Here is a 25120-nt window from a genome sequence, read left to right on the forward strand (position 1 = left end):
GGATAGACGGATGGGTGGATGGACGGATGGATGGATGGATGGATGGGTGGACAGATGGATGGATGGATGGACGGATGGATGGATGGGTGGACGGTGGATGGATGGATAGATGTGTAGATGGATGGATGGATGGATGATGGATAAACAGACGGACAGACGGATGGATGGGTGGACGGATGGATGGATGGATGGATAGATGTGTAGATGGATGATGGATAGACGGATGGGTGGATGGACGGATGGATGGATAGATGGATGGGTGGACAGATGGATGGATGGATGGACGGGTGGGCGGGTACACTGATGGACAGATGGGTGTTTGGATGGATAGTTGGTTGGACAGGTGGATGTATGCACGGATATGTGAATGGATGGATGGATGGATGGAAGGGTGGATGGCGAGGTAGACACATACATACATATTCCCATCATAGAAGGTGCTACTGGCCTCTACCAGGTAGAGACTAGGGATACTGTTCAACATCCCCCATTGCCCCGGATGGCCCCCACCACACAGCATTATTGTGTTAGTCTGCTACGGCCACCAAAACAAATTACCACAGGCCAAAAGTTCAAGATCCAGGTGTGCGCAGAAATGGTTTCTCCTAAGGCCTCCTCTGTCTTGAGCATACAGAGACCATCTCTTCCCCTGTGTCGTCATGCGGTTGTCCCCTGTGTGAGTCTGTGTCCTAATGTCTTTTTACAAAGACACCCATTGGATTGGGTCAGGGCCCATTCCTCATTATTCATTTTATTACCTCTTTAAAGACCCCATCTCCAAACATAGCCACGTTCTCAGGTTCTGGGGGTTGGGGCTTCCAATACATGAATTTCGGGAAACAAATTCAGTCCATGTCCGTGTTCTTGCCCAAATGACGAACAGTGTGGAGGGAAGAGCCTGGACTAGGGGTGTGCGGGTGGGTAATTTCTGCACCTACTTTTTCTATCTCGACCCACATGCCGAGGCCCGTGGCGTCATCTGCGGTCTCCGTGAACGGTATGCTGTTCCGCTGTGAGGCATCATCATCAACGTATGCCCACGTTGGAAGCAAGGCCGACCCACGTGGACACTGAGGTATGGAGGTCTGTAGCATAACCTGCCCTTCCCGTCCACAGAGGAATGTCTGCATGATCACTGACAGTGACATGTATGTCACTCAGCAGTCCCCAACCACACCCTCCCCTTGCTTTAAAGTCCAGCACAGATGAATCCTGTCACCACTTCCCTACCTTGCTGAGACTGTGGGCTCAGTCCTAACCCATAACCCTCCTGTGCCTCACACTTGGGCACAGCCAAGGGAAGGCCGGCCGAGTGTCCTCTTGAGCCTGTGGCTGAAGGGTTCCCGGGGATGGAAGGCTTTCAGAGTGACACTGGTTCCTTTCCCAGGCATGCTAGGATGACCTGGTCACGGCACACAGGGGACAAGGAACTAACGGTGTGTGTTATGGAACCTGAAAATAACTCAATGGCGAAAGACAAAGTAACCCGCTAAAATGGACTGAATGCCCCTCTCCCTGCGAAAACTCACAGGGCAGAGCCCTCATCCCCCGTGGGATGGGACGTGGAGGTAAGGCATTTGGGAGCATGACTGTGACACTTCGTAGGTGTGGATTTTCCCACAGCACGAAGCCACGTTCCTACACCAGCCCGAGTGTCCTGCAATTCAAGTCAGTCCTGACCCTTGTACCTGAAGCTGTGTCAGAGCCCCAGGTGCCAGGCTCAGTCTACAAGTCAGCTCCTCCCACTACCAGATGCCAACCGCAAGTTCAGATCGTCACCTGTGCTCCCAACCAAGCTACTACAGATCGGAGGTTCCCACCACCCCCTCTAGGGTTCCGTTACTTTGCTGGAGTGTCTCGCCGAGCTCAGAGAAAGAGCTGATGTCCTGTTCACTGGACATGACAAAGGATAGAGAGCAACGTCCACGTGAAACAGATGCAGAGGGCGAGGGACAGGGAAAAAGCGTGATGCTTTCAGGCAACACTCTCCAGGCACCTTCCAGTGCTCACCAGCCTATAGGATCTCTGAACCCCCGTCGTTTTCGGGTTGGCAATGAGCCACCATCTTTTTACTTGACATCTACCTGCACGTCCGTAAAGAATATGAATCTAAAGCCCCGGTATGAGATGTAACGATGTATCTATATACATGTATGCAAGTGAGATGTAACAATGTATCTATACACATGTACGCACATGCACATATGAAAAGATACGCATTCTTTTTTTTTTTTTTAAAGATTTTATTTATTTATTTGAGAGAGAGAGACAGTGAAAGAGAGCATGAGCGAGGAGAAGGTCAGAGAGCGAAGCAGACTCCCCATGGAGCTGGGAGCCTGATGTGGGACTCGATCCCGGGACTCCAGGATCACGCCCTGAGCCGAAGGCAGTCGTCCAACCAACTGAGCCACCCAGGCGTCCCGAAAAGATACGCATTCTTAAAGCACACCCTTTGCCTCGCCAGCATTATGTCTGAAGCCGCCCCCCCTGCAGGATCTCCTGCTAGAGGAATGTTGACCCATGCAAGCAAGCAGCCCTTGGTGTTGGCAGAGCCCAGTAGGCTCTCCAAACGACCCACAAAGCCTAACTACTTCTGCCACAAGTGACCTCGAGTGTCCCTCGGGGCTTGCCTGCACACATCCCACATCCCTTAGAGACCCAGCCTGCCCACCAGCTGCTGCAGGGGGCCACACGGGCAGCCTGCAGGAAGAGCACCGTACATCAGCCTCGTGCTCCCGGGCACCAGGTCGGAGCGTGGGAAGGAAATGAGGGCTGCTCAGGCTGAACCGCAGAGCTGGGTGTGCTCCCAAAGATGGCTTGGGCAACAAGCAGCCTTCCAGAAACAACACAGAAAGCAAACACAGGGACGGAAGAACCAACCCAACCAGATAAAGAATGGCTAGGGCATGCACATCCTTTCGTCAGATGATGAATGGCACGTTGGAGTTTATTCATTGTGTGGGAATGGATCCTTCTTTTCAAATGTGCACAATCCATTCTGAAGGAATTTCTGATACCACTGTACCACAGTTTACTGAAAGACATCAAGATGGACAACTGGGAGGCTCGGCCAGTTAAGCAACCCCCTTTGGCTCAGGTCATGGTTCAAGGGTCATGCAACTGAGCCCCGCATCAGCCTCCCTGCTCAGCGGAGAGCCTGCTTCTCCCTCTCCTGCTCCCCCTGCTTGTACGTACACCTTTTCTCTCCCTGCCAAATAAATAAAACCTTTAAAAAAAAAATAAAGTTGTCGGGAAAAGTGAGCCATCATCCCACGGGGAAAACACAGTTTTGCAAAAGTAAATGGTAATCCGTGCAAGGAAATCCATCCTCCCTCTCCACAGATACTCAGACTGTTAGAAGGATTAACAAGTTAAAGTGCCTCTAGTTACTTGCACAAAAACCACTTTCACTGTGAGAACATTTTCATTTTTTTTTTTTCCTAATCTAGATTATGACATAGAAAAGCATGATGGTTCTCACAGTTTGGTTTGCTTCTGTTTTTTGTTTTTGTTTTTTTTTTAAGAGGCATCTCCCATTATTCACAAGAGGTGTTTCTCAAGAGTATAGACATCAGGGATGCCTGGGTGGCTCAGTGGGTTAAGCCTCTGCCTTCAGCTCAGGTCATGATCTCAGGGTCCTGGGGTCCAGTCCCGCATCAGAATCCTTGCTCAGCGGGGAGCCTGCTTCTTTCTCTGCCTCTGCCTGCCTCTCTGCCTGCTTGTGTGCACGCTGTCTCTGTCTCTCTGGCAAATAAATAAGACGATAGAAAACAAGACTTTAAAAAAATGATCTGGAGCATGTTTTCACCTCTGTGGAAAGCACAAGTCCACAAAACTGCCCAGTGGATCTCTTTCGCAATTCCAGTGAGGTTTTTGCCACGTCCAGGAACTGGAGGGAAAATTCCTAGCTGGTACCTGTGTTCCTCTAAGTGAACAAGCTAGATTCTCTGGCAAGAGCCATGCCCAGAGCCACAATGGCTGGAACAGGGCAAGGAAGACACTCCAGATGTCTGTACTCTCCGGTTGTGTAACCTTCGCCATCTGCATTTACGAGATGACTTATTTTTGCAGCAAATCTGTAGAAATCCTGAAACTCCTTCTAAGGAGTCAACTACCCCTGTCTGACTTAGGGACCCACCAGAGACAGCTTCCAGGTTACCCCCCACCCCCAGCTCTGAATGCTTACTTCTGGCCCTGGAGGCTTTCTTTCCTCTTATCTAAGGAATCAACAGAGCTGTGATATTACAATGGGAGAGAAAAACATGCATTCCCCCAAGGGTTTCTAGAGACACAGAAAATCTGGGAAGGAGAATTCTACAGACCCAAGGCATGAGCACAGGACAGATAACTTCAGGCATCAAAACAAAGAAACAAAAACTTGGGAGTCCCAGCAGGGAGGGAGCTGGGGTGACTATTGGAAGACAAAGTCTTCAGCCAGGGAATCAGATTAAAAGGCGGTCATTAGAGTAGGCGGGTTTGGGATAACTGGGGTCATCACAGAGAGGAGAAACTGGGATGGAGAAATAGAACCACAGAGACAGCAGATGCTAGAAAGAGATAAGAAGGTCGTGCACCAGGCACGGAGAGAGGTCTGGACACAATCCAATGCTCACAGCCCTCGGGAGGCATTCACCCTGCTGCTGGCACCTTGTTCTCCAATTTCTGGCTTTTCCAGACCTGTTCCAGAACACACAGGCGGTTCGAGCCTCCCAGTCTGCTGCAGGTCTAGCACACTGGGGTCACAGTCGCCTCCCTACTCCGGTGAGGAACTGCCTTCTCTGAGTGAGGTCCAGCGTCCCTCCCCCCAAAAGAAATCACGCTTAGACTCTCTTCTAGCAAAAGCTCTGGAAAGACACGCACGGACCACGGATGTACTAATGCCTGATACTCAGAGCTTGACCTGCGTTGTCCCCTCTGACGCCCACACTTAACACGCGAGGAAACTGAGGCACAGACGTTCCGCTGGCTGAGTCCAAGCTGTCCCCAGGGCAGTTCCCTCCAGCGTCCCAGCACCCTGGGACCCTCACGTTGTAAGGAGTCTGGAACTTTCTGGCATCTGCTTCTTTAAAGAGGTGATGCATAAACATGCACACGCGACATCAACCGACAGTAAACAAAAACAGGGTCACAGAGGCGTTTTGGGGGGGGAGTGTCCCAAAAGAAGAAAAAAACCTTGACAGCTTGCATTCAGCAAGAGTGGAAAAGGGGACCCCCCCCAAAAAAAAACCCAACAAGGAACAACTGAGAGCGAGGAAGGCAGATGAGACGGCAGGGCACGTTAATAATTCGGTTCGGGCCCCCTCCTGCCCGATCTACCGGGGCAAGGGGCGCTTAGGGAGAACGCGGCAGCCCCGGACGGCCCGGGACGAGCAGGCGCGCGGCTGCAGAGCCTCAGACCCGCTCGGCCCTGCGCATGCGTCTGGACCCGCGGGGCGGCGGGCGCGCGAAACTGAAAAGGAAACCGGCGAGAGTCCCGGGACAGCCGCTCCTGACTGCATATCCGGGCCACCTAGGCTCCCGCTGACCGGGCGGCTGGCGCTGATGCCATCCTGAGCACCTTTCCAGGCCCCTAACCCCCAAACAGCCCCATGCACCGGCCCTTCTAGGCTCGCCCTCCTTCCTAACGCCCTTTCCAAACTCAGGTCCTGCACTGCCCGCAGGCCGGGAACTAGGCTCTGCGCGGCCCCGTGTGTCGCGGGTGCCCGCGGGGCAAACTTGTGCCCCTTCGTGGTGCGTCCCGACCCCGCGGCGCGGGCTGAGCGGAACATCCAAAAGTCGCCCGCGCGCGCGGGACGCGACAGGCAGAGCGGAGCGCGCGTGCGCGTGCGCGGTTCAGGGCGCGCACTAGATGAGCTTCCTCAGCCTGGTCGAAGCGCGCGTGCGCAGTTCGTCTGCGGACCCGAAGGTGGGTCGCAAGCGCGCGTGCACGACAGCGGCTCACAGCTCGCTCTAGAGGAGCTTCCACAGACAGACCGAGGCGCGCGTGCGCAGTGCGACTCGGGAGCCAAAGGGAGGTTGCAAGCGCGCGTGCACGAGAACGTCTCAGGGCGCGGAGGCTCGCGAAGCGCGTGCGCAGAGCGCCTCGATGGGGGGGGTCACCGGCGCGCAGCCCCGGAGCGCGCGTGCGCGGCCCGCCGAGCGCGCGCCGCTCCCTCCGCCCCCGCCCCCGCCCGGCTGTGACGGCGGCACAATGGCGGCGCCCGTGGCCCCGCCGCGTCCCGTCACCCACCTGCTCTTCGACATGGACGGCCTCCTCCTGGGTGCGTAGCTGCGTCCGTTCCCCGCGCGGGCCGCCCGGGGGCTCTGAGGGGCGGCGGCGGGGCCGCGCGCGGGACCCTCGGTGGGCGCCGGGGGCCACGTCAGGCCGGCCGCGCGCGGGGCTCCGGCGTCGGCGCCGCCCGGGGCGCTACTTCCGGCGGCCGCGCCGCGCGTGGGGACGGAGTGCGTGGCGGGGGGCGGTGTGCGCGGGGGCGGTGCTGGGGACCCCCGTGCGTGCGGGCGGCCGGGGGCGGGGGCGGGGGCGGGGCCTCCGTTGCCCCGCGGGCGCGCCCGTCGGGGGTCGCCCCGGCCTGCCCCGGGGCGGTCGCGGAGGGCGCGGGGGGTGCTGGTGCGCGCGGAGGGGTGCGGCGGGGGCTGCGCGGGGCCCCGCGACCTCGCAGGTCCGCGCGCAGCCGGAGGAGCCGTGCTCGGGGCGGCGGCTGCCCGCGGTGACCTGCAGCTCAGGGTCCGCCGGGGAGGGGCGTGGCGGGCCCGAGGAGCTTCTGGGCCCCCGCCGGCCCCGCTGCTGGCAGGTCCCAGAGGTCCCGCTGCGCCGGCCTGGCCTCCTGCGGGCTCTCCGACGGCCCCTTTGAGAGCGCGGGGTCGGGGCCCTTGGTCACCGCACGGACCACACGGACAGGACGCCGCTCGGTGCATGCGGCAGGGCACAACCACAGCCTCGGCGTCCCCGCCCACGACACCAGCAGGTCATAGGGTTCTGACCTCACAGCCTCCGAAGCCCTGCTGGGCCTCCAGAAAGGCCCCCCGCCCTTCATGCAAGCTCCGGACCTGCTCCGGACGTTCGTCTTGCCCTAAGACCCTGCAGAGCAGGGGAAACGGGATGCAGCCGCCCATGGAAATAAACTGCGCAGCTCAGAGGGGTTAAGTGACTTGCCCAAGGTCACCTAGCAGAGAAGGGGCGAGTCCACGTCGGTCTGATTGTAAATATACGTGCTGTGCTCATCCTCGTGGTCATGGTCACCCTGTCCCCCTGCCCATCATATCGCTATGTGATTCCCTGGTAATAACACTGATTTTTTTTGTTGTTGTTTGTTTTAAGGCACACGAAAAGCAGTCACTTTGTTTTATGAACCCATAGACAGAAACCGATAAATTCCTAAAGAAGGAAAAAAAAAAGAAAGAAAAATCCCCGTTGAGGTCACTAATTGCAGAGAACAGGGTGTGCAGCTACGACCTCTAAAACGACTCCATTGCAGAAACCTTCTAGGACCCATATCCCTAGTAAATAGCTATGAATTTTCCTGCCCACGTGGTCAAACATTTAAATTGTCAAGTTTCTTAGCCTCTGATGGAAGGTCCAGAGAACCTGTGGTGGGCGTCTCGTGAACATTCATGCCACCGAGATGCGTCACCGAAATTAAATTGATTAAAATTCTAAATGAGCTGCACACTTGCTTCTGTCTCCAGATGCAAGCACAGCTGGTCCCTGAAGCCATCAGTGCCGCGTCTGGGACCCTGGTGCCTGCAGGGCCAGCGACGAGCCAGGGGGATCCACTAGCCCCTGGCACTGTTAGCCAGTCCTTTGAGCCGGTCCGAGAACCAAGAATGAGTGTCATTTGGAAAGATTTTTCTCAGTGTTTTCTGCCCTTTGCCCCCGCCTCTCTGCTTTAAGTCTGTGGTTTGAGGTCGTGAGACTTGGAAGAAACTTTTTCAGGAATTCTTTTACTCTGCTCTTTCGCAAAGCATCTTGTGTAAAACACTGGTGTCTAAAACCTACTACTGCCTTACCTTGCTGGGTCCATCCAGTGCCCCCTGCTCGAGTTCCTCAGTGCCTGACTTCTCCCCAGGTATCTGCTGTTTGCGTAACACCTGGCCGTGATTCGTAAGGAGTCCTTTTGCGGAAAGCCTGCTTTCTAGAACAGTCATTGTGTTTCCCCTGGAAGTTCCCTTTGCCACGGTAGTCCACAGGACTGCTGTTCTCGGGGAAATGAAATGGAAAACACTTGGTTTCACGGGGAATGATTCTATTCTGGAGAAACTTGTTTAATCAGGGGACAATGAGGAAGTAAATGGAAATTTTTGTAGAAATGTTGACAGTGCTAGGGCACTTCCCAGTACATTTGAAATAGGAAATGTGTTTTTTATTGACGCAAGGTAACAACCGGCTGTGATTCAGGTAATAATTTGGGTTCTCAGGGGCCATTTAGAAAAAGAGGAAAGGGGGCTGAGATTGTTTATGAACTGGAACAAGATTTCGAAAGAAGATGACAGGTGTTCAAACAGTCTCTTGGCTTCTGGATAGGAAGATTATCTAGTTCGTAAATAACTGAAATTAGGAGCCCACGGGGTGGGCCCTTTCTCTGTAAAGGACAAGAAGTCTGCTGTGCGGAGCAGTGCTGTCTGTGAGAAATAGGACGGCAGAAAACGTTGCACGGCGGCGCTGAAGAAGCAGAAACGTACAGATGAAACCAACTTGAACGGTCTATTTTTTTCCTCTCTGAACATATCCAAAATCTTGTTTCTCGACCCATCAGTGTCAAAATTCCCCAGATCTGTTACCTGTGTTTTTGAGACCTACTCTCTGAAATGTGCATTTTACACGTAGAAGCTCATCTCAGTCAAGCTGGCCACCTTTCACCTGTTCCTTAGTCACGCTGGCCGAATGCCTCTGGTGTTGGACGGTCCCACCGAGGGCTTCAGGGAGCAGCCCATAATGTCTAATCTTGATACCGGGCCCAGGCAGAGGGGGAGGTTAACAGTATTCAGAATGTTGGAATATGTAAAACACAGTGCACGTGAAATATATTTTTTGGGTGTCCCAGACAGGGATTATGTAACATCCATAAAAGTTAGCAAAGAAAAATAAGGTCGTGTTTGAATTCTTAAAGATCAGAAAATAGTAAGAGATCTGTGTGGGGCATGAGAAGGAGATTCGCACTGTTGATTATAATTTACCACGTCTCCCCAAATGCACACGGGTTCCAGGATGCAAACGGCTGGCGTGTGGCTGCTCCTTTGCATGGCAGAGGAGGTGACCTGTGCTGGACATCTTTGTGCTGCCTTAGCTCCCAGCCTGCCAAGTCACGGTACCCGAAACTGGCGGTGCCTGTTTCTCTGGGTTCCTGGACAGACCGCAAGACCCGGGGCGGGGGGGGGGGGGCGCGGGGTGTGTGTGTGTGTGGTACAGGGCCTTTGTGGCTGTCACTGAGTCCCGAAAGTCACTGCTTGACTGGACCGCGTCACCGTCGTGCTTTGTGTGTGGCCAGAACCCCTGTCCCTCTGGTGGTTCTGTTCACCGTGCCTGGGCTAATGTCTTTCTACCCTGGAGCATCCGTGAGGCTGATGACAAAAAGAGAATTTCCTTCCGTGAGGTCAGCCCATGCTCCAAACTAATTTTCACAGGCGCCAGAGCGCCTTGTCGTCTGACCCCCATGTGACGTGTATGAGACTTTTTAAAGGGGCTTTAAAGTGTGTGCGTTGGTTCTTCTCGTGTATCCTGTCCACACACGCCCAGGGTCCTGGCTGCTGCTCAGGAAGGTAGAGCAGAGAAAGGAGTGTTGAGGGGCGTCTGTCTGTGGTTCTCATCCGCCCTGAGGGCTTGCCTAGATCCCAGCAGCTGCAGGGCACTTTGGAAACACTCTTTGTCGTGTGCCCTGGCGTCTGACGCTGGAGTCCAGGGGCTGCCGTTTGCATTCTTCCTGCCCTGCCCTCCTGGGAGCCAGCCGCGGGTGCCGGGGTTTTTGTTCAGCTTGCTAGGTGGAAGTTAATTAAGTTCCTTGCAAAGAAGTCTGCTGAAATGTGGAGGCCAGTCAGAGGCCTGGCGGCAGAGCAGAGCCCACAGGAAAGCGAGCCCTGAGTCCGACTTTCTCTGTTTGGAGGAAGATGCTGGTGGGCTCACCGCCCCCTCCCCGCCCCCCCGACAAGGACCCTCCCAGAAGAAGAGAGAGACTCTGGGTGTGTTGCAGGACCCTTGTCGGGAATAGGGATGCCAGCCACGTATGCACTGAAGCTACTAAACCCTGTCGCCTTTGGGGACTGTCTCCGGCAGACGTGACCTGTGGCCCTGTGCATTCCTTCTCACAGTCAGTGCTCACTTGGCGAATGGGCACCGCAGCTGCTCCCCTTTCGAGAGCCCTTGACACATCCCCGCTGCAGACTGGAGCTCAGACAGGAGAGTGTGGTCCAGCTGGCAGGGCGCTGACTGAGCTCTTCGCCAGAGCCCTGTCCCTGCAGGTGCGCGATGCCCCGTGCTTGCTTTCCCCTACGTCCCCCCTCCCCTCGGCGTGCTCTGTGGGGCACCTCCGAGTCACAGATGCTACCATCATGGGAAGCCCCCTTCTTGGTTTCTCAGGATCCAGCTTTTACTTCTCCCTCCTTTCTTCTGGAAAGGCAGTTCAGGAGGGGGCTCCTTGGTCTGTGTTGCCCTTGTGATGACGTGCCTTTGACTCTGGTTCTTTTTTTTTTGTTGGTTTAACGACTGTGGTTTACATTACACTCTGTCATTGTCCAGGGGTAGGTGCAGATTTCATGCCTTGTAAAAGAGCCAGGGAAGTAGTGCCCCCAAGAAACGTGCACCAAAAGCACTCATTACACAGATGCCCCGATGACGCCGTCGCACCTTGGGGTGAGGTATTTGGAACGTGACTCAGACGCAGCCCCTGGCTGGAAAATAGAGTATCGTGCCACTGTGGATTACATTTGGAAATAAATTTCCTACTGGCAAGTGTGTGAGTGCACCAGTGACTAATAATTAGAACAAACGTTTCATCTCTGAAAACCTTCACTTAACTGTAGTTAAAGTGGGTGGGGGCAGTCTCGGCTGTAATGTGCAGATCTCCATGCAGGGCATGGATGCAGCATTTTCCGGAAAATGTAATAATTGTGACGCACATCATTTTTGCACCAGAAGGTTTGTCGCCGTTGGGTTTGCCGAGGTGGCCTGCCATTGCAGCACACCTTAGCGTGCCTACGGAGTCTTTGGCAGGCGCCTTCCTTTACCATCTGGCTCCCTCCCGTCCTTCCCTGTGATGTCTACAGCCAACAGCTAAGTGTCCTGAAATCCCCACTCTCTGCACCCTGCATGAGTAAGGGAAGTGGGGTGTCCTTGATGAGAACTCTTGACCTCTCTGCCCTCCAGCCCAGCACCGTCCATCCCGCAGGACTGCCTGCTGTGTGGGAACGTTCTCTCTGTCTGCGCTGCGGACAGGAACCGCACGGGCCCCCTGCGTCTGTCAAATGTGACTAGTGCAACGGAGAAGCGGAATTGTCCTGTTTATGTGGTCGTGCTTTCCATGTCAGTAGCCTCCTGTGGCTGCAGGTCCCCGTGCTGGACGGCACAGCTCCCGAGCCTCACTCATCCTTGTCTGTCCAGAAGCGGTGTGCTGGCCAGGTGCTGCGCGGTTTTCAAAACCAGTCTCTTCTTTTCGTCTCAGAGTCCAGACGGGACATAAGCCACGGTGAGTGGAATCTGTGCGCAACTTGCCAGTGAACACGGCAATGGCATGATAGGGACAGAGCCGTGCTGTGACCAGGAAGCCCCTAGAGATGTTTGTCCAGTACCCAAAGGGGCAGGGAACGAAACTGGGCATTCCCGACCAGCAGAAGAAACGACTGAGCAAGGACCATGTTTACTGAAGCAGAGACATGGTATCTTTATCAAGCACAGTGTTTGAGTTTAACCAAAAAAAAAAAAAAAAAAAAGAGGATTCTCACTAATGATAGTTGGAACGTGGAGACAAGGGTTGCCTCTTGGTGCAGCTGGAAGTGCTCTAGTGATTTCCCAACGGGATCCTCAGGGAACCTTTGTCCCTTTACCCTGGTTGAAATCAGAAAACATCTCCCATTCCCAAATCGCATCCCCTTTGTTTCCACCCCTCAGTGGCAACCTCTGGAAAAGTCCAGGCCGGTGATGTTGTGGGATGTGTCCAGTTGTTCGGGATTTGGGATTTCGCTGCTTGCTTCCACCCGGTGTCTCTTTACTTGTTTCTCTCTCCCCCTGTGCCCTGTAAGCCGTAAATGATGCTTCATGCACAGCTGTTGCCTTCTTGGGGACACAGTGGGCATGTGGTCCGTTCTGTCCCCTAGTCCCAGCCTGCTGACGAGTCTGGTCCTCAGCAGCATTGTGGAACCCACTGTCGTCCTGCACGGTGGCGTGTGGGACATTTTGGGGAGAAGCGTGTAGCCTGACAGACCAGGTATTGGCAGTGGCCATGGTGACTGTGTGTCCTGAAGGCCTGAACCATTGGGCACATAGACAGGGTGGGTGTGGCTTTGGGGAAAGTGGAGCCTCACTGGTACCACTCACGCTGAAGAGAAGGTGTTTGTGGGAACCCGGGGTCTGTTTGTCCGTGCGCGTTCGTCTGCAGCCCACGGGGGGCCACAGCGCCTTTGCTCCCATCTCATTCTGATTGCCGGCCGTGGTTTCTCCCCGTGGTTGTGGGGGAGGCCGTCCAGGGGCGTTCAGACCTCTGGCATCAGCCTCCTTGGAAAGCAGAGATGCGTAGAAAGCAAATACAATTGTCTACAGTTTGTAGACGTTTGGAAAGGTTAACTTCATTTTTTTTTCTTTTCTTTTTTTTTCTTTTTTTTTTAACTTCTGTTGGCTGTGAGTGTCCCTAAGTTTTGGAGAAGCATGCGGAGTTAGGAATGAAGTGCCACAGTCTTCTGCAGGTTGGCGGGTTTGGTTGCACAGATGCCTCGGTTGCATGGGTGTTTCCTGGGCAGTCCCGCAAGTTTTTGGGGAACGTTTCCACGTGGTTGAAACTTACCATGACAGAACAGAACAATTAAGCCTTTAGCACGAAGCGCCAAAAAACAAAACCAAATGGGACTGAACTGTTCGTAGTCAGTAGGTTCTGCTTAAAAAGACAAGAACATGAAAAGACATCGTTGAATAACATCGATGTTGGAAGGAAGAGCTCCAGGACACTCAGCTCCCTGGACACTTGAGGCGGCGCGCCCGGATGTCGTGGGACAGTGGGAAACATTAGGAGAAGACGAAGTCCCCTTGCCGTTCGGGCCCTCCGTGTCTTGTTGTCAGGGCCGCGGGAGCCGGCCCCGGGGATTGGCACAGCACGCCTGTGACGCAGCAGTCTGTCAGTGTGGTAGTGTCACACAGAAGCTGACAAGCACACACGCACAAAAGGAAAAAAGGCTGCCTGAAGTTGTTCAGAAAGTAGCCCCCTACCACCGTCTGCATTCCCGCGGTGCTCTGGTTAGACCTGGGGACTGTGTCCCTGTGGCACCTGTCTGCCGACTCCCTGCACGCTGGTGACCGATTCTCACGGGCCTGTCAGCCGACTTCGGCAGCTCTGGACGTGGCTTTGTCTCCTCTCCCACGGCCTGACTCCCACGGTCTCAGGAATCTTGACGTGAGACTGCGCTTGAGTGAAACGATGGGGAGATTGTCAACCCGCGGACTTAGCATGCTCTTTGCTGACGCATACAAGCGTTAGAGGTAAGGAGCAGCAGCCGCGGTCCATCCTGAGGGGAAGGCAAGCATTTCTTCCCTTGCGGAACGAAGGACCGGGAACCCGGTCCAGGTAGAGGCATCGGCGTGAAGGGGACCAGAAAGAGGAATCCGTGCCAGCCGATTCCTGCGAACTTACCGCAGCTTAGCACAGTGCTGACGAGGCTATGTTAGGAGTACACCCTCAAAATCGGGACCCCACTCTCTTCCCAGCCCCAGCAGAACAAGCAAGGGGTTGCAAACGTCCCGTGTCCCGGTGCCCAGACGCAACGGTGGGACGTTCTTCAGGCACAGAAGCCCGAACCCTCAGCAGGGTGTTATTTCCCTCGGTCTAATCCACACTAGTGGGATGAAGAAGCTGGGCGTGGTGCAGTCTCTTTTGCGGAACCGTAGTGACCGTGCGCTGAGGGCCTTGGGTGGCATATCAACATGGTCTTCACGCCCTTCACGTCCACCTTTTGCACATCAACAGATGCTGCTTCAGCCTGGGGGTCTGGCCAGAGTGCATTCCCCCGTTTCCACGTCTTGCCAAGCTTCTTGGAAAGCCGGCCGCCCTCCTGCTCCCGCTCCCTCACCGCCGCACCCCCCGAGAGCTGACTCCCGCAGCACGGCTCGCGGAAGCTCTGCCCAGAAAAGGAGCACACTGGTGTGTTGCCACATCCGCCCTTCCCTTACAGTTCCAGAACTTTCTGCCTCCCCTGCCTCTTCCCCACTCCGTCCTTGGGATTCTCTCCTGTGGCTTCACGGACGCTCCTCTCTTCCCTTCCTCAGTCCGTCCTCTTCCTCTTCCGTTCCGCGACCGGCGTGGACCCCGTCTGTGTCTTGCACATCACTTGTGAACCGGCTCCAGCAACCCCTCTGGCTTTCAGGACTGTCCGAGCCTCTGGTCTGGCTTCCCCTCTCTCTTGCATTGATCCGTGCTTCCCGGTCACCACCGCGTAACCCTGCCTGGACACACGCTGTATGTCCTGTGGAGCCTGGAATTCCCGGCCCGATCTGCTCTTCTCCTGCCTTGCCGTGGGCCACACGCAGAGACTGGGAGCTCCCGGCCCATCCTCTCTTCCGCGCCTTCTGCCCCACCCCCAGAGCTCTGCAGTCTCCAGGCTCTCCGTGGCTTCCTCACCAAGCCTGTGCCCGTCGAGAGCCTTTCCCGTGTGCCCCGCGCTCCCAGGAGCACTCTTGGGCATATCTCACTAAGCCCTGCATGGTGGACGCAGGCCCGTGCTGCAGAGGAGGGAGCGGAGCCCCCTGGAGCTCGGGCAGTGACAGCGACACGGACAGCCTCGTGCCTCCTCTCACAAGCGCGCAGGGAGGCAACACTTCACCACACTGGGTCTTTTCGAGGGCGGGTCTGTGCCCCCACTCCCACCCCACCCAAACAGCAGTGGCGGGGGCTGGATCCCTGCCGCTCCCAAGGGTGACCCTGTAGGATCCCGGCACCCAGGAGCGTTTGGATGAAGACTGTAGCCCTCACGCCGTTTTCCCCTAGAACCTACCTCCATCTCTTTGTCTGAGGAATGTGCCCCTAACCAGGTCCCTTTTTTCTGCATCGGTGCAGAGAAAAATCAGCTGTCCCCGTGGTATGCGTGCAGCCCCATGCTGTGGGCTGCCTTTTCGGGCTGCCTGGGCCTGTGCTCCTCGCACAAACAGGGAAGTCATGCTGGCTCTGCCGGGCCCTGCGAGCTGGTCCCTTCCTCAAGGCTCCAACCCTATCTCAGCAGCCATCTGGTTAAACCAGTCATGCTCACCTTGCCTGATCCCGCAGCCTGATAAAGGCCTTTGAAGTCGCCCACTGGGTGGTTCGAAGGAGACCGGGACCCAGCCATCCCTGGCCCGGCAGAGGGTTTCAGGCGGCTCAAGACAGATGGTGATTTCTGCCCTGGAGGGTTGCTTTGGGGTAGAGTTTTAGCTTCAGAACCAGTTCAAGGAGAGCGGGATAGGGCAGGTCCACAAGGACTCCCAGGGAGATCGAGGCGGTCAGGGCGTACATTCAGTCTGTGCGTCCACAGGCTTTGCTCACTGGCCCCCCAAGTGCTGGGTTCTGACAGCAGGAATGGGTCGTCCCACACACTTCCGGGGACACAGTCAGGACCGCCGTGGGCTCTGCAGACTTTCTCCATCCTGCTGCGTTGTCATTTGTCTGCTGAGCTGACCCAGTTTCCTGCGGAGGGAAGAGGAAGTGGGCCGGCAGCCCAGGGTGCCTCCCAGACAACATACATCCCGCACCGAGCTATCCAGCCGAGCCCAAGGAGTCAGGAGGAGGAGGAAGGAAGTTGGGGAGTCTCCCAGGCCCGGGGCACAAGGTGCTGTGTGGCCAGGGGGGTTTGATGATGTGCGTGACCAAGGCTTCTGCTCAGGGAGACGGGCTCAGAGGCTTGAGCTGTCGCCAGGTGCGTGACACCAGCACCGTGGTAGTATCTGGGGCTTGCTGTAACAGGGTACCACAGGCTGCTGGCTTTCGTGACCCTCTCCCAGCCGTAGAGGTCACAAGTATGAAATCTAGGTGTGGACAGGGCCATGCTCCGTCCTAGGGTTCCGGGGGAGGGTCGTTGCTGCCTCTTCCAGATTCTGGAGGCTCTGGGCACTCCTGGGTTTGTGGCACCTCCCTCCCACCTGTGCCCCGGTCTTTACGTGGCTTCTCCTCTGCGTCTGTGCCTCCTCTTATGTCTCTTACAAGGACCCCGTCACTGGATTTGGGACCCACCCGGCAAATATTAGGATGGCATCATCTTGAGACTCTTGACCTGATCACATCTGCAAAGGTCCTTTGTCCGAATGGGGTCCCGTGCACAGGCTACCGGAGGGCAGGGCACAGACACAGCGTCTGAGACACACCACGCACTCTGCTGCCAGAACACAGAGGGCCGGCGTGGAAGGAAGGGGAGAGGCTCGATTCCAAGGCTCTTTAGGTCATGCTGGGGTTTACGGGAGCCCAGAGAGATGGAGGTGGCCAGCAATCCCTTCCGCCTTGGCTGGATCGCAGGGGTTCGTCCTGAAGCACACACTGGGGAAAGCCGTAATACACACCACCAGTGAACGGGTGTGCTGTGGGCACGTGCGCGTCCTGGGTTTCAGTCGCTTGGAAGTCTGGCAGCTTTGACGGGGACGTCATGAAGGGAAGCTGCTGTGGTTTCCCATGTGACACAGAGAAGACCCTTGGGGCTGACGCCCTGCCGAGAACACCAAAACACGTGGCCCCCGCCGAGGCCCGTCTGTGTATGGTGGTGGTTCCTGGACGGCAGTACGAGTTGACATCTTCACGTCCCCCTTCCCGCTTGCAGTGCAGACACCGCCAGACCTGCATCGTGGGTCTGGGAAGGAGATCTCTGGAAATTCAGCTGTATGGACTCCCCTCCCCCGCCCCGACCCCATCTTGTTCTGCTGTGTGTCTTGATTGGCTTTCTTCAGTGTTGCATGGAAAGAGAGGAAAAGACATGGATTTGGGAGTCAGGAGGAAAGGGTGTGCCTGCTGTTTTCGGGTAAAATATGTAAGTGTTACTTCCCAGAGAGGCCGGCTTTGCTGGCGAAGGCACTTGCGAGTAGTTTGTGTCTCCCTGAGGACACTTGGGGCCGGTGGAATGCTTACCGTGCTCGGAAGGCACAGATGGGCTCAGCCTGACTCCGGAGGCTGGCAGGCAGATCCGGGAGCAGGACCCTGGCGGCTAGACCGTGCTCCATGGAGGTTTGGATCGAGGTCAGTTCTGCGGACCCTTTGGGCCTGAGCACGTAGCACAGCGCCCAGACGTGGCACGTTTATCGGTGGAGGAGGCCCGGGCATGACGTACCTGTTGGTGTGCCCAGCTGCTTTGTATGCAGATATATGGGGTGTGCGGACGAGCAGCTATGGTGTGTGCGGCCACGTCCTTCTCCCCCAGCACAGCGCGGCCCGTATGAGGTAGAAACGAGCGCAGGACCCGGGATATCGCCGGGTGTGTGCCCTGTGATCTTCGCGGGCTGTAAAGTGTTGTTAATGAGATGTTGGACGGGACGTAATTGCATCCCGGCACCTGTCTCGTATATCCTTGCCTTCTCTAATTACATGAAACCACCGGTTGCCGCAGCCGCCGGAGGCCGAGGACTGTCCCTCTGCCTTCCCACGTAAGAACCCTGTTCACCGTGTCGTGCACCTGGGGAAGCTCCCAGCCCACCTGCGTCGAAGCGCAATTAAACTTAATACCCGGTTGCCAGTGACAGAACAGACGTGAAGGGGGCGTGAGCCTGGGACGTGTTATGTAACGCGCAGAATCTCGATGCTTCCCGGCACAGTCACTGTGGGGCTCGCGCTGTCATCCGAGAGCTGTCTGGGTTTCCTCCACGCGTCACATGTGTGCACCGACACTGGCCTGTAAATGAGGGCCTTCCAGAAGTTGACTGTGTGGTACTTGGCAGATGGGACCCCGTGTCCCCAGATAGAAATGTTCTAAGAGCGAACTGCGTGCCCAGATTCACATGGAGAAAACCCTGCTGGTACCCGGGGCTGTCGTATTTCCAAAGCTCCCCGCCCATCTCTGGCTGAATATGGGAAGGTCCCTTCCGGTATCAGCTTGTAGCGCCAGGAGCACGGGTCTGCCTTGGGCCAGCAACTCTCTGCCCACAGTCCCGTTGGATGCCCATCCTCTCTCAGTCTCTGCTCTTCTGTAGCCGCAGACACACGCCGTCCCATGTCCCTAACTTGCCGAGGGACGGAGGGCCTCTGTATGGCTATTAACGTTAGGGCTTCAAAATGTACCTGTTACTTCAGCATTTAGTATCTGCTCGTGCTGTGTATGAATGTAGTGGACTCGAGCCGTCACCACAAAGAGGCCGTCACAGGGCCCAGTTCTGTTTACAATTTCTTCTATCTGGAACCTCTTGGAAGACCCAGTGATCACTTTGGCCTGATAAGTGAAGTTTGTAAAAACAATGAGTGTGAAGTGGACTGTTCTGTCGCATTCCGATAATGTCACCTTAAACGGTGAGTGAGGATCAGTAAGCCGAGTGTGCATTTCGATGTCTCTTTACAGCACGGTTGCCCCCACAGGCCAGAGGACGTGGAAGACTTGAGTCATAAAGCATTAGATAGCACGCAGGAATTTATTCGGTGGGTTTCCTTCTTCCAGCTGTCACTGAGTACCGGGGGCGTTGAATAACCTCCCCGTCCACTGGGGAAGACTGGTCCTCTACCACGTACTTTCCATTCCCACACAGAGGATCAGGTTTTGCATCCTTTTTACCGCATATGTAAATGTCTTTCCGCCTAAGTGCAATAGTCTTTGAACTCGGGGACACTTCTGCATTCTCATTATACTTCCCAAGTTTAAGCAGGTCGTAAGGAGGGCTGTGAAATGACCTCTGAGGGAGCGCTGGTATCTTTCACGGACTTTGAGTTAGAGGAGCAGCTTACGCGGCCTACGCTGACGGGCGTCAGAAAAACAGCAGCAGCCAGGCTTCACTCTTCGTCCAAGGAGCCTGTATGGCTTCACAGACAGGTGGCCACTTTCCAGCTGGAGATCAGGGTGCATAGCTTGTCCCCTTTGGTCACAAACGCTTGGACGTCAGTACTTTTTACCGGCCGTGTACTCTGCATAGAAGGAGGGACCCACACATCACTGCTCTTTGGATCTTGGCAGAAATCCCGAGCAGAGTTCAGTAGAATCTGAGATCTATAAAGCGGTTTCTAATGTGTGAGGCGTCTTCTTCTAAAAAGGATCTTGGTTCTTCATTCTTGATTATTCTAGTAGTCCCATCCCCCAAAAAACAAGATCTACAAGGGTAATTTTAAGTGGTTGGTTGCCTTTTCTTTTGGCAGAAGGAAATACCAAAGACGTGAAGATCTATAATGCTGTGCTGTGGATGGAATTGGGGGATGGAATTCCAAAATGCACATGTTAAAACCCTCCCCCCAGGACCTCCGAGTGGGGCTGTGTTTGGGAGCGGGGTTTTAAAGAGGTGATGAAGGTAAAATGAGGTTACTGGGATGGGCCCTGGCCGCATAGCACTGCTGTCCTTGTAAGAAGAGGAGAGGAGGGCACAGACAGGCACAGAGGGACGGACCCGTGAGGACGCAGGGAGAACGTGGCGTCTCCTCGGCTTCAAGAGGAGCCCATCTAGGCCCCGCCTGTGTCTCCGACTCCCATCCTCCAGGACAGGGAGGGAGGCATGTGCGCTGTTGAAGCCGCCCAGTCTGTGTTCCTTTGTGGTGACAGGCCTAGCAGTGCGCCCCGGAGCGTAGACTGGGTGATACGTGAGAGGATCCAGCAGTCTGGACCGCCCTTTTGGAGACTTGGTCGGCCGACTGTGCCAGGGCTGTGGACGGTGCACGCTCAGGGCTGCTCGGTGAGGCCCGCACCCACGGGAGTCCCGCGGACGTTTGTCCCGTCCTCCTTTGTCATCTGTCCATAACGGAGTTTTCTGATTCCCCCACCCCCACCCCCATGTGAGAAGAAGGGACAGGAAGGACACCTGAGCAGCCAAAGGAGTGTGCCTCTGGCGGGCGGCCCTTTGTGTCTTCAGAGGAGGAGCTGTTCAGCCCTGATTTCATCTCAGCGCGATCACTTGATACCCCAGTGCTGGAGCTCACCCTCCGTGCAGACCGTTTCTGGCATCGTCTCCGTAGGAATGCTCCCTCCGGTGTCCTCGTCCAGCGCGCCTCTGAAGGGGAGTCCGTCGTACAATAGTCACGGCAGAAACCAGAGTGGCAGGAGAGGCCACTGCGAGCTACGTAATGGAAGCGGCTCCTGGGGTTGGGGGAAGAGCGTCTTCACACTTTGCAGGTTGTGGAGGGCAGCTGCTGCTTGTCATTTATTCAAAACCCATAAGAACTTATACATTCCCTGTGGATTCACCGTGAAGCCGTAAGCCTGGGGGACTGGGAAGTTCTTCTTCACAGAGTTGATCCGTCTCGAGTAGGAGAAACGCACGTGCATTTGGAACGCCACCGTCATACCTTTGTCTCCTAAAATTCAAGAAGAACTTGAATTATTGACACCCGCTCAATGCAATGTCAGGGTGCGTCAGTGGGAGATGGGAAAAAGGAACCCGGTGATGAATAAGGTTTATACATGTGTGGTGATGTAGGGTAAGGCACACAGAGGCCACGGTGCTCTGGAACAGCCAGTGGACAGCCTCAGGGAAGCCGAAGCAGGGACTGCTGTGAACTGTCTTTGCTGCCATTGACTTTTGGTTGGGAAAGCCTGTGCGAATGAAATTTAAGAAAGGTTTGTTGGCAGGCCGTGTTTTTGATGTGCTCAAGAGTCATTGCAGTCATTCGATGTGCTCAAGGTGCCTGGGAGCCTCAGTCAGCTGAGCATCCCCGACTCTTCATTTCCCCTCAGGTCAGGAGCTCAGGTTGGTGAGGTCAAGCCCACGTCAGGCTCTGCGCTCAGCTGGCCCTTGGAATCTGCTTGAAATAGCTCTCCCTCTCCCTGCTGATGTGCTCTCTTTCTTTCTCAAATAAATAAATCTTAAAAAAAAAAAAAAAAAAGGCCACTGTACAGAAGTCCAGTTAGGAAAAAAAAAAAAAAATAGATGGCCGAGAAAGTTTCCTACAGTGTTGGTTTCCTGTTGCAGGAGTTACCCCTTGTCGCGAACCAAGTGGTTTAACACAGTGTAAATGTACTGGGATGGTCTCAGGTTGGAAATCCCGAGTCGGTCTCCCCAGGCTGACATCAAGGTCTCCACAGGGCCACATTCGTTTTTGGAGGTCTGGGGGGCGATCGGTTCCCTTGCCTTGTCCATTCACTCGCAGGCTGACCTTTCCTTGGCTCGCAGCCCCTTCCTGTTCTGCACATCATCCGCACGCTGTGTCTCTGACCGTTCTTCATTAGCGTCGGCGTTTGTGGCCAGTCACTTCCCTCCACGTGCTGCTTTCCTGTCACCCCATAGGTTTGCGGTGTCGTGTGTTCCTTTCCGCTCATCCCTCAGCATCTCTGACATTCCCGACCTTTCAGTACACAGATGTGTTGTTTCCTTTCCACATATTTATGAATTCCCCCATTTTTTCCCCATTATTGACTTCTAATTTCCTTCCATTGTTCATTAGGGAACTCCGTGGTGTGAATTCAAGCCTTTGTAGGTTTATGGGGTCTTGGCCGCGCATACCGCCTTTTCCTCCCCCTACGTCACAGTGCATTTTCCTGGAGAAGGTGTGTGGCGTTAGTGTCGCAGGGAGCGTTCCATGGACGTCTGCCAAGTGCAGCTGGCTGGTGGTGTTTAAATAGTTACTGTATCAAGTCTGCTTGCTACATTTAATCCTGCCAAGTGCAGCTGGTTGGTGGTCTTTAAGTAGTTACTGTATCAAGTCTGCTCTCCTGCTGCTCGCTACATTTTATCGAGTCCTGTCCCCTATCAGAAGCCTGAGATGCAAATCTCCAACTACATCGTTGAATGATCAGTTTCTCCAGCTTTTGGGTCAGTTTCTGTTTTGTGTCACTGGGGCTGTGTTGCTGAGCTCATGCATGTTTGTAATTGCTGCGTCTTCGGAATGCAGAATGACATTTCTGTAGAAGATTTCTGTTGCATTTCTTTGTGTTGTTTTTAGCAAAGATACTTGTCTTGGGTCTGTCTTGTGTCGGCTCCTCTTCTGGTTGCTGTTTACATTGGATATCTTCTCCATCCTACAATCCTTCTGCACCTTTCAATCCAAAGTATATCTTACAGACGCCCTGTAAGTTGGCTGTTGTTGTTGTTCTTTCTTAAAGTCCGTTCTGGCAGTCTTTGCCTTTTATTAGGGATTTTAGCCATTTACATAAAACGTCGTTCTTTATAAAATACGATTTTGGTATGGGATGTTGTTTTCCCTGTGCCTTATTTCGTTGTTTTTCCTTTATTTCTCCGTGACTGCCTCCTTGCATGCTAACGAGACATCTTCTAGTGAACCATTTCAATTCTCGTGCCGTTTCTTTTATTATGTGTGTGTTTGGTTGTTGTGTAGTTCTTTTTCCTCCCTTTAGTTATTTTCTTCATGGTTGCTCTGGAGATTACCGTTAGTGGCATGATCATCTGGTCTGCATTAATGCCAACATAATTTAAAAAGTATACCAAAGCCTTGCTGTGCTACGGCTTCGGTGCGCACCATCCTTTGTGCTGTTAGCATCGTTAGCGTTACATCTCTATGTTGTGTGCTCCTAGAGATGTGTAACTGTTGCTTAATGCAGTTGTCTTTTACATCACATAAGAAAAAAATGATTGACAAACAAGAACACATTTTTTTTTTTTTTTGGTCCCCCTGTGGGCAAAATCACCCCCCTTCCTCCCCGTTCACGAACCATTGCTCTAAGGTATAAAAACACTGTTCCAGCATCCGGACGAAACATAATTTACAAAGCCCGCCAGAGGGATTTTTGAGCTGGTCATTGGATAATAAACTGAGAAACAAACACTCGCATATAAAAAGTATGGCACGTTTCAGTCTTTACACACCGTGGATGACGGTACTTTCCGAAACAAAAAGTAGATACAGGTCATTCTTGGGTTCTGTGGCACCCTCCAGTGAGAAGTTCTCCTGGTGTGCTCCGCTGTCTTCCGATCCCACAAACGATGCCGATGGGCATGTGTGGGCGTAGTAGTAACAAGGCTCTAGCAGCACAGTCAGTCCGATCTGGGCAGAAGCCTCGTAGGAGAAAGTGTCTGAGTGTCAGGGGGTATTACACACCATGCAGAGCCTGTCCTCTCTGACACGTCCTCCGTCTGCGTTCATTTGCTAGGTGGGATCCCAGTGCCATTGGTGCCATGTGGGCAGCCTTTCCAAGTCATCTGGGGGAGACCAGAGCGACAGCCCCGGGTCCCTTTCCCTGACTCCCTGTGGTGGTGCTCAGGGATGGCCACTGGCTCCTGGCGGGAGCTGCAGCCCGTCAGTCCCCTGGTGGAACCCCCGTGCAGAAGCAGAGGCACATCCCACAGGACAGCGGCAGCCTCCTTCCAGGGAACAGGACAGCAAGCTGTCCTCAGTGTCTGTCCCGTCTGAGAGTCTGCCTTGAAAACTGCATGTGAGAAAGGCAGGAGATGGGGCGGCTCTCAGTGTCTGGCCCTACAAGGAAAGTTATGTGAAAACCCTTTGTTTCCACGTGCGGTCGGCTAAAAGTATGCTTTTCCAACCAGAGGGAACGGTTTGCCCATACAGAGCGTGTGTCGACGGTACTCCCCTCCTTCTGGCCTCTTTCCCTCATCGTGGGTATCAGCTGGTTGTAAACATGCTTTATACAACTTAAACGGTTTGCTCTCCTTTGGACTTAGCCCGAAGATGGCGTAGCTCCGTTGTGTGTCTGACTGCACGCCCAGGCTCTTTTCCCCGGGGTGCCGTCCCCTGCCTGTGGAGGGGACCCGTGACACGGCACGCCAGAGAGGACGGCCTCCCTGTGGGACAGGCTCCACGGTTCCGGTGTGGCCTGCAGCCCCCACAGGCCCCAGCCCCTACCACACATCCGTCTCCCCCGTGGGGAGCCTCACCTTCCCATGCACAGAGCACGAGGCCGCCCCCAGGAGCCACGGGGCCTCGCTCTTCTGTGCGGTCATCCCGGCCAGCTCACCTTCCCTGGAATTCAATGCAAAAGAGAAGCACAAGCGGCCTTTGGTGGGGATGGTGTGGGAGACTCTGCGAGCTCCGGGGGTACGTGCTCCTGTCCGGTGGTCTGTGCCTCGTGCCGGGGGAGGTGTGGGACTCAGGACCAGAGCTCGGGACACATGGCACGTGGCCTTCTAAAGCCGCGACCCGGCGAGGGTCCCCTGTGAGGACACCCCTCTCCACGCACTTCACGTGTGCTTTCGTCATTCGGCGCCGACGTGAATTATTACGTGCCTCCTCTCGGAGCCCGTCAGGGAAGGCGCCTGGCTTTATTTCCAGTCTCACCTCACGGTAACGACCGTGCGTGGAGCATGTGCTCTGTTCCGCACAGTTTCTGCCGAGGTGTTTCGTCTTCCGACTACGTTAGGGGACGGGGAGCCTGCTCCCTCCCGCAGCGTTCGGGAAAACTGGGTTCTCCGTTTGTTTTCCCTCAGGCAAGGTGACGCTGCTGGGAAGTGGCCAAGCCGGCATGTGAATTCGTGTCTCGGGGCCCCGTGGTCCCTCCTCCCCCTCCTTGGGCCGACTTTCCGCATCTTCCGTGGTGCGTGCCCTGGCCCGAGCTGCGTGACCCCGCAACATCCCTGCTGAGAAAGACCGCGGACGGCGCGGCCGGTGATGACGTGGGCCCCTGCCCCTTACCGCTGCCCTCCCCGCCCGCGCGTCACGGCAGGATGCGCTCACGTCCCTGGGCAAGCGTGCCCTCGTCTCCAGATGCCAGAGCGGTGTTGACAGAGCCTGCGCGGGGGCAGCCGCCGTCCGGAACCAGCGTTGCCCGTCTCCACCTCCACGGGCGTCCGGCACCTGACACTCCCAACGCCCACCTCATGGTTGCGTCACCAACACGGACAGATGCGTTCTTGGTGGCTTGCGACTCTGACACTTGGTCTTCTGTT

At 55.2% G+C, this 25120-nt stretch overlaps 1 protein-coding gene across 1 annotated transcript in view; it reads left to right on the forward strand.

Moving 5' to 3' along the window:
* The first annotated feature begins 6165 nt into the window (after positions 1-6165).
* Positions 6166-25120, forward strand: part of LOC122897573 (pseudouridine 5'-phosphatase) — an 80801-nt gene continuing 61846 nt past the window's right edge. The window contains exon 1 of the mRNA XM_044235841.1: positions 6166-6260. Within this exon, the coding sequence (XP_044091776.1) occupies positions 6191-6260 (70 nt within the window). The 5' untranslated portion in view covers positions 6166-6190. The remainder of the gene's footprint in view (positions 6261-25120) is intronic.

Source organism: Neovison vison, chromosome X (assembly GCF_020171115.1).
Source record: "Neovison vison isolate M4711 chromosome X, ASM_NN_V1, whole genome shotgun sequence".
Taxonomy (NCBI): domain Eukaryota; kingdom Metazoa; phylum Chordata; class Mammalia; order Carnivora; family Mustelidae; genus Neogale; species Neogale vison.